The sequence below is a fragment of the Pelodiscus sinensis genome, chromosome 4 (genome assembly GCF_049634645.1).
Source record: "Pelodiscus sinensis isolate JC-2024 chromosome 4, ASM4963464v1, whole genome shotgun sequence".
Taxonomy (NCBI): domain Eukaryota; kingdom Metazoa; phylum Chordata; order Testudines; family Trionychidae; genus Pelodiscus; species Pelodiscus sinensis.
The window spans coordinates 9,649,938-9,668,884 of record NC_134714.1 but is presented as its reverse complement, the minus strand read 5'-3'; the positions used below and the strand labels follow the sequence as shown (position 1 = coordinate 9,668,884).

At 45.3% G+C, this 18,947-nt stretch overlaps 1 protein-coding gene across 12 annotated transcripts in view; it reads right to left on the bottom strand.

The window, feature by feature from the left end:
• Positions 1-18,947, bottom strand: part of KTN1 (kinectin 1) — a 121,679-nt gene that overhangs the window by 8,702 nt on the left and 94,030 nt on the right. For 6 of the 12 annotated variants that reach the window (XM_075926270.1, XM_075926271.1, XM_075926272.1 and 3 more), the window contains 13 exons: positions 18,522-18,612; positions 18,349-18,417; positions 17,936-17,973; positions 15,660-15,750; positions 12,618-12,704; positions 10,677-10,766; positions 9,648-9,728; positions 5,295-5,384; positions 5,121-5,213; positions 3,754-3,825; positions 3,143-3,226; positions 2,865-2,948; positions 1,352-1,435 (listed from right to left, as the gene is read on the bottom strand). In XM_075926270.1, the coding sequence (XP_075782385.1) occupies positions 1,352-1,435; positions 2,865-2,948; positions 3,143-3,226; positions 3,754-3,825; positions 5,121-5,213; positions 5,295-5,384; positions 9,648-9,728; positions 10,677-10,766; positions 12,618-12,704; positions 15,660-15,750; positions 17,936-17,973; positions 18,349-18,417; positions 18,522-18,612 (1,054 nt within the window). The remainder of the gene's footprint in view (positions 1-1,351; positions 1,436-2,864; positions 2,949-3,142; positions 3,227-3,753; positions 3,826-5,120; positions 5,214-5,294; positions 5,385-9,647; positions 9,729-10,676; positions 10,767-12,617; positions 12,705-15,659; positions 15,751-17,935; positions 17,974-18,348; positions 18,418-18,521; positions 18,613-18,947) is intronic. The other 6 variants (XM_075926273.1, XM_075926277.1, XM_075926274.1 and 3 more) reach the window with 3 other exon arrangements.

Below are 18,947 nucleotides of genomic sequence, written 5' to 3'. Positions count from 1 at the left end.
CTGAAAGGCATTGCAGCTGCCCTAAACGGGAAACTACAGGTGCCCTCAGCATGGGAGAGCAGCATAGCCAGCCAGCCTCACACTATCTCCTCTCGTCCTCCTAGCAGAGCAGGAGCGCTGGTGGTGGGGTTGGAGCGCACCGCTCTCCAGTAATCCCAGGCCTTTGCAACAGACTCTGCGGAGAAGTGACACACCAACACAATCTGAAGCAAGCAGCCAGCCAGCCAGCCAGCCTCAGGACTGAGAGCGAAGGAAAAGTGGCATTAAGCACACCAAGTGAAGCTTCCTCAAATCCAAGTATTGATCTCCTCCGTGTGAGGTCAATTTATATATTGATTAGCAGCACCAGCATTTCTCACCCATCTGAGGTTATCCCCACTGCAAAACTCATGTTGCACCAACGGCTTGCAAAGTATCACTAATCTTGCGCAGTTATTTTTCATGTCTAGATCTTGTAACATTACAGGGTCTATTCCAGTGATAAGCAGGCATGCACATCCCGTGTGGAACTCATTAGTGCTAATGCTTTGTGTTCAGTACGGTTATGTCTAAGCTACATTCCTCTGTCAACAGAGGAATGTAAATGAGTCCAATCAAAAGTGCAAAGGAAGCGCGGATTTGAATTTCCCATGCTTCCTTTGCATATTTGCATCTGAGCGCTTTTTCGAAAAAAGGTTTTTCGAAAGCAAAAGCACAGCCTAGACAGGGTTAAGGAAAAAAACCCTCTCAAAAGAATCCATACTCCTTAAAAAATGAGTACAGGTTCTTTTGAAAAAGGATTGGTTGTTTTGTTGTGTGAGTTTGTTTGTTTTTTTTTTAAACTCTGTCTAGACTGTGCTTTTGAAAAACCTTTTTTCAAAAAAGCGCTCGTAAGCAAATATGCAAATGAAGTGCGGGAAATTCAAATCTGCGCTTCCTTTGCACTTTTGATCGGGCTCATTTACATTCCTCTGTCAACAGAAGAATGTAGTTTAGAAGTGCCCTACATGTCTATCACATTTGCATGAACGTGAACACTAATGAATGGAACACAGTTTTAAGAAGAGCAATCATTTGGCTGCACAGCTTTTCAGTGGTTTTCTACTGACACTGTCCTCTCCTCAAGCAAGCAGATCTGTATCTTAGATAATGCATTCGCTCTCCAAGGCCATATACATGCCTCTGTCTGGAAATCAGAATTTGGGCCTAGAATGTGCAACCCCACTCAGCAAATATTCAGCTCCAAATTGTAAAGGCAGGCTGTATTTTAGTGCAGTGGAACTACAGCCATCATCAGTGTCTGGTTAAAAATAAAGCTTTCATAATACATCTGCAGCTGACAAATCTGCAACTGAGAAATAGCTCCTCTTACCTTAGGCAAGTCACCAGCTACTTTCTGCCTCTCGCTTTGATCAACTTTAAGTTTTGCTAGTGTATCGTTTAACTGTGTTTTCAGCTGTAAGACAAAAAGAAAAAAAGTAAGGCTCTTTTCTGTGTAATGAGGATCCTCCCAGGGCATCGTTGATTGCAGGAGGGGAAAAATGACTAACAATTACTACATATAAGGGATTAGTCAACATGTATTACAAGATTTACAAGGCGAGCCAAGGAAGATATTCAATCTGTAAATTAAACACAAGGAACAAAAGCTCCTGAAACGGAGTAGAGGATAGAGTCAGTATGACAACTGCATATGGTTTCAACTTTACGCTTACCCTGCCAGTATGAAAATGTATACCTACAAAGGATGATGTTTGACTTAATTCATAGCAAACAGCCAGGGTTTAGGATATTGTGACAATCTATTACCAGCTCAGGTCAAACTGTCCCCTCTCTACTAGAATTTGCTGTGCAATATACTACAGATTGTATTTTTTGTTGTAGCAGAACATCTATTTGTTACAAGCATATTCACTCCATCAGCATGCTAACGTCATGACTAATGGTTTATCATTACTAGAAGATATTGAAGTGTTGACTGTGTTTAGTCTCTACTATGTAGAGCACTAAGCTGTTTCAGTCAAGGAGAATGATTTGTGTGTGCAGGTTGCACCAAAATACAGTATCTAAAGAATTACAGTCATTTTGAATATATCTGTTTATTATGTGCATTGCTCTTGGAGCTGTATGCAAGTCAACTCCTCGAGAACTACAGCTGCAAATCTTAATGCACAATCCTAAAAGGGGAAATTCGCTAGAAGCCTTGAAGTGCTAGCCTAGTGGATATGCAGCAGCAGGCCAGACCTGGTTCACTCAGTCTCCACTTTGAAAAAGTTACCAATGGCAACATTAGTTATTGGTCAGTGTCCAGAATAAAAATGCAGCCTGGGACACATGTATGCCAGTACCCAAAATGATCACTCAGCTATTTCAGACCAGTGATAAGCAACTGAGCAATGGGAACAAAACAGAGACGCTTGGACCAATTCATATGAGACAGCATTGTTTCCTCTGTGCTTTTAACAGCTAGAACGATAGTGGATGTTCCCCATTCTTATGCTTTGTGCTTATGCAGAGTATGTGTTCTACATATCTATAGAAGAAACCCACAGGTGGATTCTCTCTGTTAGGCTGATGGGTGCACATACATTATTGTTAAGTCAGAACGGTCATATGTGCAGCTACATTTGTTTGTCTACATTACATGAAACACTGATCCTGAAAAAACTCACTCAAGTATGAAAATCTTAAGGTTTAAGACTTTTTTAAAGACCAGTCATGCTACAGTTAGGAGCAGAGAAAGACAAAATTGTAGAAGTCATACAAGAAAAACAGTATTGCAATGGACAAAAACACCACGCTGAAGAGGTTAGCAGACAGACAGGATTTGGAATGGTTTCTCCACGTAAGCATAATTTGTGCCCAATGGAGAACATGTTTCTTACCAAATTTAACTCTTCATTCTGTCTTACTGCTTCAGAATATGAATCATCAAGTTTTTTCTGCAATTCAGTCAACAGATCTTTGAGCTGAAATGAAGTTTAGAGTTTTTAGGATTCATCTGTTTCATGCCTTTTTGTCTTTTGCTCCATTATATTAATGTGCTCATCTAACCAAAAGTCAGAAGCACAAACTCCTCAACTTGATAGTTAAGTGTTCTATTACACCAACTGACTTATTACCAGAGAAAAGCAAAAGGAACATAGTTTCGCCAGTTGTTTACCTCTCTGACTTCTGAAACATAAGTGGATCGCTCTATTTCTGCCTTTTCTAGTTCATTTTCCAAATGTTCTCGCTCTTTTTTAAGCTACAAACAGAAAAACAAGAGTTAACATGTAGTTTCCAATGGTTTTCTTAAACATGACAGTTGAATATAAAATTGTTTATATTCTCAAAACTTGCAGCTGCACAATTAGCAATTTAAATTTAGTTTTGCCGAAGATTTATTTGAATTTTGAACAAAAAAAAAAAAGATCAAGATTTTTAAAGTGTAATTTGCCTAGAGTTTGGCTCTCAAGACTAGATGTCGGCATCTCCTCAAGAGACTTCATTTCTGTGAACACCTAATAGCACCCACTATCTTGAACACTTACAGAAATCAGGTCATTTATAGAGGTGATTAAATCTAGTCCTAGAAGGCAGATTTCAGGCACCCACTTTTTCAAAATCTTGGCCAAAAAGTTTGAGTTGAATATTCAGTACAGCTTAAACTACAATACAAAACTGTTCTGTGTGTGTGAAATAGTTCCCCCAAAGATTTCAAATTAAGAAGTGACTTAAGTTTTAGATATTATTTAACAGAAAACTTCAAAGGGATGAAATATTTAAACGTACAGTTTCAGCTTCTTTGATTTCTTCCTTTAATCTCTCTATTTCATGCTCCAATGAACTGACTGAAGAGCGCATCTGCAGGTTTAAATACAGATGAACACACAGTTTAAGGTTATCAGAAATCAGAAATTCCTCTAAAACAGAATCTTAGTGCAGCACACATTTTGTAAAACCGTCCGAGTCTTGAGCACATTAAGGAGCCTCCCCTCCCCCTCTCTCTTTCAAAATCCCCTACTCCCATCATACAAGAAATCCTTTGCCCGAAATATTCAGGTCCCAGACAAACAAGAGATGTCAGACAAGTGCTAAACCAGCCCTCTATTATTCGCACCAAGTCAAAGTGTCCTTCATCTTTGCTCCGTTGGGAAAACGATGTCCATTCATAGAACTTATCAATAGCTAACCCAGCAGAATTAGTCATGCTAAAAATCTTACATTATGGCAGCAGATGGTAGAGCATCTACAGTTAAAGACACGTCAGCCTGTTGTAAATCTCTTGAACAAGGGTTTAATTATTAACTATACACATTTGCTCTGGGTTGCTACCCTGGCATTCAAATGGTCAGCCTAGAAACAATTTAATTTTGAAAATCTGGTTTGATCTATTTTAATTCTGGAGCGAGGAAGGAAGCATGTAAGTGACAAGCTTTGTTTCTGCTGCTCATGCTATAAATGGATCGTCTTCTAAAAAAGGAAGCTTGCAGATCATTTTTCCATCATGTTTTACCAGTTTCAGATAAATGGCTATGAATTTACGGTAGCTAAATCTTGACACGTACCCAGCTTTCTATACACTGATGGATCTGCCAGTGGAAAACAACAGAAGGCTAGAAATAGTATAGACAGTGATTTCCTGGGGCAGAAGTAGTCAGTTGGACACACTGTTGGATACAGTATTCTCAACTTCCTATCCTAACTGCCATGCAGTGTTATTCCACACTGTTAAACAGTTGCCACCCCAGAAAAAGATGAAGCCACAAAAAAGGATTTCACTACAGTTGTATCTATAATTCATAGAACAATCTGAGTTCTTTTGGGATTTAAAAATAACCGCGTACATATTTTCTTTCTTTGTTCTCACTACTGTAACAAACTGGCCCCTAAATCTAAAGCACTTTGTAATGCCTTATGCGTATAGAGGTCTCTCTCCAAAGCAAGGGTGATCTTACACAGGATCACAATACTTCAAGGCAAGCCCCTGATGTTATAGGGAAACACACTGGGTATTTTATTACTCTGATTACAGACGGATTTAATTTTACCTAGTCATGATGGTTAGGAAGTCACCTAGCAAATGAGGTCTGAAAAATAGTCTGTCTTCACTACACACAAAATACCCAAAAGAAATGAAAAAAACGGCTCATAAATACCTGTCTAAGTTCCTTCTGTGACTCTTCAATTTTTATTTTCCATTTGCTCTCCTCCTCTTCCACACTCCTCTGTAGTCTTTGTAAAATCCCCTCCTAACACAGGATTTTAATTAATTTCATGACAGGAAGATGGACAGTTTCACCATTATGAGGGAAAGGAACACGGTTTCCTACCGTCTCTGCAAGGACTGCCTTGTACTTCTCACACTCCTGCTGTAACATTATATGCATCTCCTCAGCCTCCTTCAGCTTCTGCTCCAGAGCCTGCAAAGAAGGTAAAAGGAGAGGGGTGTGTGAAATCCCATCGATTTTACCTCAATTGAGAGTTGCCTGTTTTATGATTCAGCATCTTAACGTAAATGTCACTGTTATACACATTTACAGGGCTTGATCCTGCAACTACATAGAAAGGGAAGCAAATCCAATGACATCAGGCCCAATGTTCAACAAAGACGCTTCCTATATTACTTTAATCTCTGCCATTATAAATTATTGCGGTGGCACTGAAAACGCTGAATTGCGACCTTGCGAGGCGCGCTGTCCACACAGATTCCATGCACCCTGCGTGTAAAATCATTCTTTGGCTGGCAGTGTCTGTTGGGGCCATCCTACACCCTGCATCTCCTCACACCCACCAGCCCTTTCCCCCCCTCCAGGAGTAAGCCTCGCGCATGCGAATGGAAGGGAGTTTAATATACCAAGCCGGTTGTGAGAGCTGTGCAGGCATTGATGGTTTTGGTATCATGCAACGGCACGACTGCACAAAGCGTTCCAGTTCGTTGGGTTAGAACGAAGAGCGTTGTACGCGTCGAACTGAAGTTAATCAAGAGCTATCAACATGAGCCGTTTGTGCTAAAAACAGAGGACGCGAAACAGCTGGTGCTCCGTTTCAGCGCTTCACAAAGTGAAGCTCAATGTTGAATGTCATGACTCTGCAGCAGCGGGGGAATTTAATGGAAAGCTTCTAAAGAAGGGTTAAGCTGCCTGTCACGAATTGCGACCCTGCGAGGCGCACTGTCCACACCGATTCCACGCGCCCTGCGTGTGAAATCATTCTTTGGCTGGCAGTGTCCTTTGGGGCCATCCTACACCCTGCATCTCCTCACACCCACCAGCCCTCTCCCCCCTCCAGGGCATCAAGGACCCAACTGTCACTCAATTCCTTCACCAATACAGTGTCCAGAGCAGTGAGGGGCAACCGAGGCTAGCGAGCGGCCCTTCTTCCACTCACTGGGCGGCAAGGTTGTCGTAACCAAGGTGTCTCCTGGGACAGGGTCATTCTGCTAACCATGTTTAGGTACCTAGAACTAGCGGGGGCAGTCGACTGAAATGCAGCAGTGCTTTGACTGGATACTGAGTGTGAGCGAGTGCACAGTGCTCACACTCAGTGTTGTGTGCAATCAGCGTGCACATCACTTCCCGTGTGTCACATTAGTAACACCGGCTGGGAAAAAACCTGATGCGGAGGGACACCAGTGAAATCTGGCAGCCCTGCACTTTGACAACAGTAAACAAAAATGTCTCATGGGCCACACATAGAATGCAAATGGGCAGAACGTGGCCCGCAGGTCGCAGATTGCCCACCACTGGCCCAGAGGACTGCACTAACGAGCAGCAGCCCAGAGAAGCGGCAGACACTGCTGGGGTTCAGTCTCCCTGCCCCATGGGTAAGAAGTAGGGGCATGAAAGATTAATTGGTGGGGGCTGGAACAGCTCTCCACCTGTGGCTGGGGGAGGAGAGGGGACACTCCAGCCTGCCCACCCCGTTTATTCGGTTATCCTGTCAAACACGACATTTAGCCGGTGAACCAACCAAATGGTAACCGGCTCTGTGGATGTGGGAAAGTCAGTGGATGTGATATACCTTGACTTTAGCCAGGCTTTTGATACAGTGTCCCACAATATTCATGCTGGCAAGTTAAGGGAATGTAGATTGGATAAATGGACGGTAAGATGGATAGAAAGATGGCTAGAAGGCCGGGCCCAGTGGGTAGTGATCAATGGCTCGATGTCAGGATGGCGGTCGGTTTCTAGCGGAGTGCCCCAAGGATCGGTTCTAGGGCCAGTTTTGTTCAATATCTTTATTAATGACCTGGATGAGGGGATGGATTGCACCCTCAGCAAGTTAGGACCTGGATGAGGGGATGGATTGCACCCTCACCTAAGCTAGGGGGAGAAGTAGATATGGTTGAGGGCAGAGATAGGGTCCAGAGTGACCTAGACAAATTGGAGGATTGGGCCACAAGAAATCTGATGAGGTTCAACAAGGACAAGTGTAGAGTCCTGCACTTGGGACGGAAGAATCCCAAGCATTGTTATAGGCTGGGGACCAACCAGCTAAGTAGTAGTTCTGCAGAAAAGGATCTGGGGGTTACAGTGGATGAGAAGCTGGATATGAGTCAACAGGGCGCCCTTGTAGCCAAGAAGGCTAATGGCATATTAGGTTGCATTAAGAGGAGCATTGCCAGCAGATCCAGAGATGTCATTATTCCCCTTTACTCCAGATGTGGCCTCACCAGAGCCGAATAGTGTGCTCAGTTCTGGGTCCCCCCGCTACAAAAAGGATGTGGACGCATTGGAGAGGGTCCAGCGGAGGGCAACCAAAATGATTAGGGGGCTGGAGCACATGACCTACGAGGAGAGGCTGAGGGATTTGGGTCTGTTTAGTCTGCAGAAGCGAAGAGTGAGGGGGGATTTGATAGCAGCCTTCAGCTTCCTGAAGGGAGGTTCCAAAGAGGATGGAGAGAGGCTGTTCTCAGTAGTGACAGATGGTAGAACAAGGAGCAATGATCTCAAGTTGTGGGGGGAGAGGTCCAGGTGGGATATTAGGAAAAACTATTACCCTAGGAGGGTGGTGAAGCACTGGAATGGGTTACCTAGGAAAATAGTGGAATCTCCATCCCTAGAGGTGTTTAAGTCCTGGCTTGACAAAGCCCTGGCCGGGTTGATTTAGTTGGGATTGGTCCTGCCTAGAGCAGGAGGCTGGACTTGATGACCTCCTGAGGTCTCTTCCAGCTTTCTGGTTTAAATAGGATTTTACCTCTGTGACGGGGCGCCTAGACCCCGCACCCAACCCCCAAGACTTTGTGCCCTTGCAGAAGGGCAGCGAGGCACCTACCGCCGCTGTGCCGGCTGCTCGCACGCCGCGGCTCAGCTGATTGGCGCCGCCGCTCAGCTGGAGAGACGCCGCGGCACAGCTGAGCGGGACGCGGCCCCGCCAGGGAGGTGGAGGGAAAGAGGGCGCACTGCGGCGGACGCGAAAGGGGGCGGGGCGCGTAAACCCCCCCGGGCCAGCGGGGATTTTTAAAAGCTGGCCGGCCGCAGGAGAAGGGGGGGAGCGCGAGGAGGCTGCGGGAGTACTCCCCGACGGCGGAGGAGCCACAGAGACGTCTACAGTCCCGGCAGGAGGAGCCGACGGTGTGAACACCGACACCCTGGAGACGGGGTAGGGGAGAGGAAGGAAGTAAGTAGCCCAGGGCAGGGTGGCGAAACAGCCCGTGGGCTGGTGTGTTTAGGGGCACCCCCCGCCAGTCGGACAGAGACTTGCGGATAGTCTCCGTCCTCAGGGCCCTGGGCTGGGGCCCGGGAGTGAGGGCGGGCCCGGGCCCCCCTTCCTTCCCCCCTCCCGAGGGAGCAATAACCATAAACGGGATCGTCGCCCGAGACTAGACTAAGTGACCGAAAAGACAAGTGACCGCCCCCCAAGACGGACCAAGGACGGGGGCACGGTCACAACCTCCCTAGTAAGTAGTAAGGATGTTAAAAGGCGGGTAATCCACTAGTCATGCAGTTGATAAAATTTTTCCTCAACTACACAATTAGTTGATAAGGGAAGGCTTCGTTGGTCCCAGCTCACGCCGGGTTCAGGAGCTACCCCCGCTGCAGGCACGCAGGCAGCTAATGTGCAGAGCTGTAGCAGGGGTAACTTCTGGACCTGGCACGAACCAGAACTGTGCTGGGATTGCTCAATCCTGGCTTGTGCTGGATCCAACAGCCACTGTCCACTGGCGGGTCCCAGCAAGGAGCTAGGACCCCCAGACAGGGGCTGCTGTGCAGCAGCCTCTGTTCATGGCCAGCGCCAGGGCACAGAGGCAGCTACCCCCAGCACCAGTGACTCGACTCTTCGCTTACTTCCCTAGTAAGAAGGGCCCAAGATAGTCAGGCCCACTTCACTTGGCACACATTGGGCTAGATGGGCTACGAGGAGACCTCGGGTGCAGGTGCAGCCCCAACAATCACCCAAAGAATTTGATCCCGCAAGCAGGGGTGGGTGCATTCCCATAGTGGATCCCACACAGACAAGCTCCCAAAAGAACCCCGAGCTGTGATGTTGTGTTGCTTTCACAATGGTGCAAGTCTGTTTGCCTTTCTAGAAACTGCTCAGATCCCTTCATTAGAGATGGATTGTTGACATCTTTATGGGTGCCCCTTTTTATGGGCCGTTATTGGACTTGAACCTCACACACTTCCCAAGTTCAAACAGAAGATCTACACCACTCAGAGCATCTTACACTGGTGTGTACCAACCTTAACCTCCTCTGAACCTGAGGCGTCTCTTAAGTATTCTCTTGCTGTCTTTTCAAACCCATGGATCCATTCGCTGTGGCTCTGTTAGGAAACACGCATGCAATTAAAACCACCCACAATTTCAAGTCTGGACAGGAAGCTTATTTTGGAAACACTCGTTTCCTACTTGAAATTATGAGGTGGATTTTCAACTCCCAGTGAGTGAGACTAATGCATAGTTCCTATTTGAGGAAGCTGCCTTGCCAGTTCTGGGCACTTAAGATAGCTGGAGTCCCAGGAGTGACATGTTACAAAATGGTAGAGACTCAAAGTTTGTGTATTTATGTTATCTGGAAACACCAGCATGTTGCAACAGGTATTTCTAAGGACCTAGATAGCGGTACATTGAACTGGCTCCTACCACACAGGCACAAAGGCCTTGCCAGGAAGGTGGCTATGTAAGAGTGGTGGGAATTCTCTTGTGAGGAACTAGAGCGATACGTAAAATTCTACGTAACCTCAGAACTATGCAGCTGTCAAGTGTTTATTTTAAATAGTCCTTGGATTTTAAAACAAAATAAATAGAGCCCCATGCTTTCCAGCCACAATTCCTCTCCCTCCCTCCGACACACTGAGATGGTCTCTTAGAATCAAACACGCTACTTTTTCGTATCTTTGAAGACATTCTGGACTCAAACCAGTTTCTTTTCTGGTTATAAAACAGACTAAAAACAGTCTCAATGGGAGTTGAAGGTGCTCAGCCCAGCTGAGAAGTCAGGCTAGTAATTATGTATGTTGTACTAGAGCCTAAAAAAGCTCCAGTCAGATATCAAGGCCCAGCGTGCTAGGCAGCAGACAAGAGTTTGCCTTGCAAGTTTGCAATGTTGGTAAATGTCAAGCTGTAACAGGTGGGTAAAATAGATTCTAGAGACAGTAACAGGCCACGGTTTTGCATAGCTTGCTGTGTGCATCACCTGCCCAGCTGGTAACAGCTGGCAGGGGATGTAAAAAACATGCCTGATTAAATGCAAACATACTAGCTTATCTTACCAAGTTGGAAGGAAGAGACATCTTGGGAAACAATTTCTGAAGCAATTCTCTAGTTTCCATCTCCACAGTTTCCAAATACTGCTGCCTTTCCTGCATGTAGAGAGAACGGGTCTCATGAAGCAAGTAATACATTTCATAGACACGGCAATATACTTTTGTAGGCCTAAAACAGCGCATCTAAGCTAGGACTTTGTTTTAGACTAACGTAGGCTCCATAATTTTAAATGTGGCCAATATTTTTCTGATGAATTGCTTCAGAACTTGGCCTTCACATTGTTTATGATTTTGGGGGGTTATTTGTGTAACATTCAGCTCTGAGCTAAAGCATCCCTATGGAATTTTATCTGACTTCTCAATCACCTGATAAGAACATGGATTATACCATGTCGAGAAAATGCAGCCTCAGATTATACTGACTCTTCAGATCAGAAATAAAAATTAAGTGATGCTTTAAAAAGTTAAAAAAAAAAAAATCAGAAGCTGGAATGTAGAAATAATCCACATAGACTCTGATCAACTTTATCCTTTTTTAAAAAAATCAGCCCAACAAACCCCCCTAATTTAGAACTAAAGATGGAAAGGAAACTGTGTTAATGCACATTTGAACCAGGCCAAGAAAGCAATGTGTTCTCTCCTACATTTTATTTTCCTATAGTTAACAGGCAATCAATCCCCTCCCTCTGGTCCTCTATCAGCTGTGGGTAGAATGGAAAACTATTATTAGAGCTGGGTGAGATTCTCTATTTTCTTTGCCTTTTTTTGAGTGTGTTTTATAATTTGTAGCCATGTGCGCCCAATGACAAACAGTATTATTTTAGGGCACCGGAGTATGAAACAGGACGACCTATGAAATGTTTGGTTACCATATTTGTAACAAATTGATTTGTATGGACGTTTTGCCAGTCAGTCAACACACGCTTCTTTATTCATGATTTTGTATTTATTTCCAAACAAGGAAAACATACCAACTGTGCTTAAGGCAGCTTTCGGGAAGCATTCCTCATTAATACCATTTTTTTTTAAATTGATGTCTATGTTACTGAGCCTCCTACTCTGCAGTTACTTGTCTGAAAGTGACATCTGTGGCCTTAGTAGTTTGGGATCCAGTGTTAGAAACAGATGGGAGAGACACAAAGGCCATGAAGATGCGCAGTTAAGTTTACTGTTAGTTTTCAGCAATATAGGCTTCACCAATAAGCAAATGCCAGTTTCATCAAAGAAAGATCTACAGATTAAGACAGAGTAATTAAATATAGCGAGAAGCAGCTACACAAGCATATTTCTCAGAATGCTGGGCTGAATTAAGAGCATGTATCTTATTTTTTAAATGTCTTTGAGATTCAGTCATATTTGCCTTCCTCCTCCAATTAGCTGACCCTTCCTCCCCTCCTCCCCACACTTTACTCTTTTGACACTTTAGGATTTCAGCCCAAGTTTCTTTTCAGAACACCACATTTGCAATTCCATTCCACTCTGAATAGGTTTTTTCAGTGGGGGCTTGGGCTTCACATGCTTTCAGGAATATGAATTTCCCACTAAAGTGGGAGGCACAATTTTTATTGAAGTTTTTTTTTTAAAATAATCCAGTCATTCCTTTTCGCTAGGCAATAAGCGTATTCAGTCTGACACCAAAGAGAAAGGCCACTGACCACTGAAAGCAGTTTTAGGAGTAAGAGTTAGAGTCTTGCTTTCGACGGTTCACCACAAGGACAATGACTAACAATTATGCAAACAAAAATAAATCCGCATGCCCAGAAATTAAGAAAAATAAAAGCAACTGAAGACGACAAGTAGAAGCAGAGGTGAAAGTATATGACAGCGCATTCAGAACAGCCTATTTAAATTGCAGTAAAAGTTAAATGCTTCAAATTTGAATTAAAAAACCAGCTGCAGATTTGTTTCTAGCTTAATGCATTTCTTTCTACCAGTTAACATTACAACCTTGGCAGTCTTGTTCACTTTGTCCTGCAGCAATTTTTCAGTTGATGCCAATGCTTCCATTGCTTTCCAGTTTTTCTCCCGAAGGTCCTAATCATTTTTAGAGAGAACGATTTCAGTTCATCCAATATTCAAACTGTTTCTGCTTTTACTTCAGAGGCATATTTTGCATTACACTCAGTAATTTGCATTTAAATGCTGGTTACTGCAAGATGATTTTGTGGAGTAAGATGACATATACTAGCAAAAACAAGGGTGATGTTTAAGAGTTTGAATGAAGAAAGAAAAATGCCAATTTCCCCACACACATACCCACCCAAGTGTTCAGAATGGTCCCGGGTGTTATTGTACAACAAGCATCTTAGTACTGGACTAACCACCTGCACTTTGACTGCACTTGTGAGAAGAAAGAGGAAAGTGCTCAGAAGTGAGGAATACAGACACCAAACCACAGGCTACAAAACAGAGCTTTCGGCATGTGGAGCTGCATCATCTACAACAGCGGGTTTCAAACTTTTGTCCTCATAACCCAGTTGTAGAAAACTGTTGATGCCCATGATCCAACATAATTAGAAGCTAGATAATTTCATGGAGGTTAGGTCCATAAAAGGCTATTAGCCAGGGGATAGAATTGGTGTCCCTGGCCTCTGTTTGTCAGAGGCTGGAGAGGGATGGCAGGAGACAAATCGCTTGATCATTGTCTTCGGTCCACCCTCTCTGGGGCACCTGGTGCTGGCCACTGTCGGCAGACAGGATACTGGGCTAGATGGACCTTTGGTCTGATCCAGTCCGGCCATTCTTATGACTAAAGTGTGGGCTCTAAGGTGGGGCTGGAGATGAGAGCTTAGCTTTGGGGGTCATGGCCAGGACAGGAGGGGCTTCCTTCGAGCAGCTCCCAGTCAGCAGTGCAGTGAGGGCGCTAAGGGAGCTTCCTGCCTCTCCTGGCACCGCAGACCAGGCAGCGCCCCAGAAGCTGCCAGCAGCAGGTTCCCAGCCAATGGGAGTGCGGAGCTAGTGCTCAGGGCAGGGCAGTGCGTGGAGTCCTGTGCACTCTTCTGTCCTCTACCCTCACCTAGGAGCCGGGCCTGCTGCTGGCCGCCTCTGGGGGTGCAGCACAGTCTGCAGTGCCAGGATAGGCAGGGAGCTGCCTTAGCACCCCCACTGGTCACCCTGCAGCAATGAGACCCAGTGCCTGTGACATCCCGTGACCCCGTACTGGGCCACGACCCATAGTTCGAAAACCACTGCTCTAGACGGAGCTCAAATGTAGGTGCAAGTGTATATACGTTTAAGACCCAATCTTGCAAGAGGATCCCCTCCGGTAGGTCCTTGCACCCAAGTATGGGATCAGGGCCTTGGTTTGCAGTATTACACACACAAGAACTCCTCCCCATTATGTGGGATTCAAGAGAATCCCAGTTTCATTTCTAACCTGCCCCTCAATCCTTAGGAGTTTTGCCAGATTGATAAACCCATTCCCAATCTGCCCGGGAAAGACCACAATTTGCTGTGTGCCTGCTTCTTTCTTGGCAAGGTCATCAAACATGTACTCCACAAGATAGATCATACCTCACAGTTAGGTCTCTGAGGTACCTGGTAAATGCAATTTGTGTTATCTGATTGCTGGGTTGGAAAGGAAAAGACAGTTGGGACTTGGGAACTTGCCTTTTCCAGCCTTCAAACCCAACAGCGAAGACGTCCTTGGCAAACGACTGATTAGGCTGCTGCATTTTTAGTTACTACACAAAAAGCATGAAATCCAGACACACGTGCGACACATTTGCATCACCATTCTGCTGCCTGACTCTCCCAACGGTCATGTATCGGTTACAGAAGAGCAAGCACGTCCACGATAAATCGTGGACTGAAGTGTGAACCTTTGAACCTAAAGGTACCCTCTCCCGGTAGCAATGTTCCCTCTAAGTTTTTCCATCCATGTGTGGAATAAATGTGTTATGTGCACATGCGGACGTGCACCACCAGTAGAAACCCATGCTACTGGCTTTGGGCTCTCTGCTAATTAGCTGGGTGGCATTTGAATCCCTCCTGGGCGGCCGCCCAAGGGCACAGCTTACAAGGAACACTGCCCATTAGCCATAACCAGAGTTGCTTGTGCAGCGAAGGGGGCACATACACTTGGCATTCCACAGAACATGAGCCAGATGTACAGGGACAAGAGCAAATCATTTTCCCATGCAGACTGTTCTTTGAGAACATGTGTTCATCTGCCAGTTCTCCACCATTTTTGGTTTTGCTCTTAAACTCTGTTGTTGCTCACCACAGACAAGCTAGCAAGCTCTCTTCTTGGCACTTTTGTGCATTACACACGTCCCTCTACATCAGGCAGCTAGAATTTTCCCGACTCACGTGCATGAGAGACTGTTACATACTGTTCTGCTTTATAAATAGGTTTGATGGCTGGATTTGTCAATGTTTATATATTCATTTTCTCCTATTAAGACACCCATAGCATCCTTCTCCCATGCCAACATCGGCTTCAGACTCCTGTCTTCCAGCTAGGCACAGATGATGCATATTGTGGAAGCAATGCAGTAGGTTAATACGTAGGAAGAGAGACGTGAGTATTGCTTGGTTTCACCCATCAGCTGATGACTGGATTGTTGTCATGGCCGTAGAAGGAACACTTGGTGTCCTTCACCATTCACTGTAAACACCTGGGATTAGACAGTTTTAGACGTGGCAGAAGCCAGATTTGAGTCATGAAGGTTTTGTCTTTCTGTGCCATCCACCAACATACAAATTAGATAAAGGCAACAGTCTCCCCCAGTCCCAACTGTCTCCAGTGAGAGTCTAAGTTTGAATTAACCACACTGAATTGAAGTTTATGAGACTGCCATTAGATTTTGCTCTCCAGAAAACTAAAGGATACCGAGAGTAGATGCTCCCCACATAGAACTGTAGGGAGGGTACAACCTGGTTCAGACCTGGAGAAGAGGGAACGTTTTCATGGCAGCAGAATGTTGGGCCCCGTTTAAGCTTGGTGCCCACAGAAATAACACTTGGGTTTCTGAAGAATTTACTTACATTGTTCTTTTTCCTCTGTTGCTCAACAGCGTTTTTCAGAGAGTCCATCTCATTCCGCAGACTGAGGATTTCTGTCTCTTTCCCTGCAATACTGAATTATCAGAATGGTCAGAGGCAAATTTGGAAATCTTCACATGCAAGAGACTTGTGAGATACCGATATGGTCTCCTACTCCCACTTTGCTTTTAGTGAAGTCAGATTAACGTATCCTGGAAATTTTGGAGAGATCCGCCCAGCTTGCACAGACACTATCCTGCACTACTCTTTGAACAAGCACATCAATTCAAACACCCAGTCCTCATCTGAAAGGCCTTCCATCTTTGTTCTTGCTCCCTTTTACCTTACTGATCATTTCATCCTCCTCCCTCTCCCAGCTTTGCATTTAATCATACTATTTTCTTTGGGGCAGCACCCCTCTCTTATTGCCTGCCAGATTTCTTTCTTCACCTCTCCCCCCAAAACCTACTTCTTCCAGAAATCCTTTCAACGGCTCACCCTGCGTGGTGTACATCCTGTCTATTCTAGATGGCAGGCTCTCAGAAGTAGGGAGACCGTATCTGCCTAGATCTGTAGTAGGGATGTTAGCGAATAGTCATTTAAGCAATTAACCGATAAGCCTGGGCTTATTGGCTAATCCAAACTACTACACACACACACACCCTTCTGCATCTATTGGAGGCAGCAGCGTGGGGATGAGGCGGCTCCATGGGAACCGATACATGCAGGGAGCCAGCTTCAAAACCGGCTTCCCGCGTATACCAGCTCCCGCATGTTTCCCTCTCCCTCCCGCTGCTGTCTCTCTATCAGAGGCAGCAGCACCGGAGGAGGAGGGGGGAACCCGGAGCAACCCTGGTTTGCGGGGAGTTTGGCTCCCTGCAGAGAGCGTCTGCTGCCACAGAGCAGCCTCTGTCCACAGGGGGCCTGGGATTGCTGCAGACCAAGGCTGCTTCGTGGGATGCCAGTGTAGCTTCTGTCCATGGGGAGCGCAGGCCCACTGCAGAGAGAGGCTGCTACCGCCTCACACTGCTGCCTCTGTACCAAAAGCAACAGTGGGGGGGTGGCACATGGGAGCCGGTTCTTGAAGCCAGCTCTGCTTGCAGACTAGCTCCTGCCTGCCACCCCGCGCTACAGAGGCAGCAGCATGGGGTGGCAGCGGGCTCCCTGGAAGTGGAGAGCTAAGATTTGGTGTGGGTGTTGTTACTCAATGATTAAACTAAACAATATCTAATATTCCTAGTCTGTAGAACCCAGTACAAGGTATTCTGCAGTATTTAAGTGATTTGTAAACCAAGCAAAGGAAAAAAAAAGGTACATTTTAATGCACGAAAACAGGAGCAAGAGGTCATTACCCACACTGTAAGCAAGCAGTGCATAACCTTTTACACAGTTTTTTTCCAGCATGCTTCATTTCGAGCTTGTAATACCCTGTCATATCCTCTAAATGATATTTGGGCCATACAGACAGCTTTCATGACATCCAACAGAATTCACTGGGAAGCAGAGAGACTTAAAATTCATTGAAGGTTCCAAGCAAAGGGAATTTTTAGATTTCAGCCAGCCACCAGATGAGTGTGTTTAAATTTAAACACTAAAAAAATGGCTTGGTTCCACTGAGCCCTCCACACAGAACTGGAGGAATTCAAGGTTTGCAGAACATGTGAGCTAGCGATTGCAATTCAGAGCAACATCTGTGAAGTTCCAGTTCAGAGGGTGTAATGTCATCTTACTCAACAACACGAGCAAAAACAAGGCTGAGGTTCAAGAGTTTGAATGAAGGAAGAAAAAGGCCAGTTTCCCACCCATACACCCACCAATGCATTCTGACTGGTCCCAGGTGTTGTGTGACAAGCATCTTTTTACTGGACTGTACTTTGACTGCACTTTGAGAAGAAAGCGCTCGGAAGTAAGGAATACACACACCAAAACACAGGCTACAAAACCAAGCTTTAGGCATGGGGAGCTGCATCATCTAGAGCCGGGGTGTCCAACACACTAGCCACATGTGGTTATTTGGCTGACTAAGTGTGGCTAGTTGGCTCATAAAAATATTTACATTTTCAGAATAATTGGCTTCAGAACTGGTTGGACACCATGGATCTAGCATCTTTTAGACTGGCCCTAAATATAGGTGGAAGTGTACATGTTTATTATGGTCGCTTCTCACATGCCTGATGCTTTTGAGAAGCGAACAGAATAGAATATAGAATAATAGAATAGGCTTTTTTGGTGCCATAATGGAAGTCTCACAAATGAAAACCATTACCAGCAACACTTACACTTGCAGTAGCTCGTCACTTCGGACAGCCAGAGAGGCCTGCAAACAGATCAGAAATGCATTAAAACAAATTAACAACAGTAGCTGGAAAGGCAGCGCTTTGCTCTGCTCACCAGCATTCCCTGCCAGATCAAGCAGCAGCATTAACAGCCTCCAAGGGAATCCAGTGCCTTTTTTGGCCAGAAGGTAAGTGACGAGAAGGGTAAGGAATGTGAGGCAGGAGAGCCATGTGATGGGGTAATCTAGACTGTGGTAGGAATGCAGACCAACGAAATAAGGGAGAGTAGGGACAGAGGGACCAGATAGTCATAGATGGATTTTCCCCAACTGTCTTTAAATTGTTCCAGGATTGGTGCATCCGATAAAGAACAGAGATTAGCAATGAGCTCTTCAGTGTCAAAGGTGGAGCCGTACCTGTTTGCAATTCTCCTGCTTTAATTCTTGGATTTGCACTTCGAACCGTTTGTTTTCTTCTTGGGCCTCCTGTACAAAGAAAGAGGCTATGACATCATCTTCACACCCATGCCCTCCTGTTGACCACCCACGACCTGTCCCCCAGGACCCTTATTCCCCCGTTAACATCTCACCTGTAACTGCTTCCCTTTGTTTGTGATTTCTCTCCCCCTTTCTTCTAACACAGCCTCCATTTGCTTCATCTGTTCTTCCTTCCCCTTCAATCTGTGAAGTTCACGCAGGAAATCAAAAGGTGCTTGGATCAAAAAAATTAAATATCACTCTGGGTACGAGCATCTGATGCTCTAGAGCAGCAGATCCCAACCTTTTCCAGGTGAGGACCCATTCTGACAATTCAGGAAGACCTGGCGACTCAAGGCAATTCAAAAATGGGAGGAGGGAGGGCAGAGCTACCTGGGGAGACACTTGGCAACCCTTTTGAAATGTAATGGCAACCCATATTTGGATCCCGACCCATAGATTGGGAAACCCCACTCTAGAGGGTGCTGGCTGCACCAGTGTCAAGAATTTAAGCCTGTACTTTTTCAACATGTACGCGG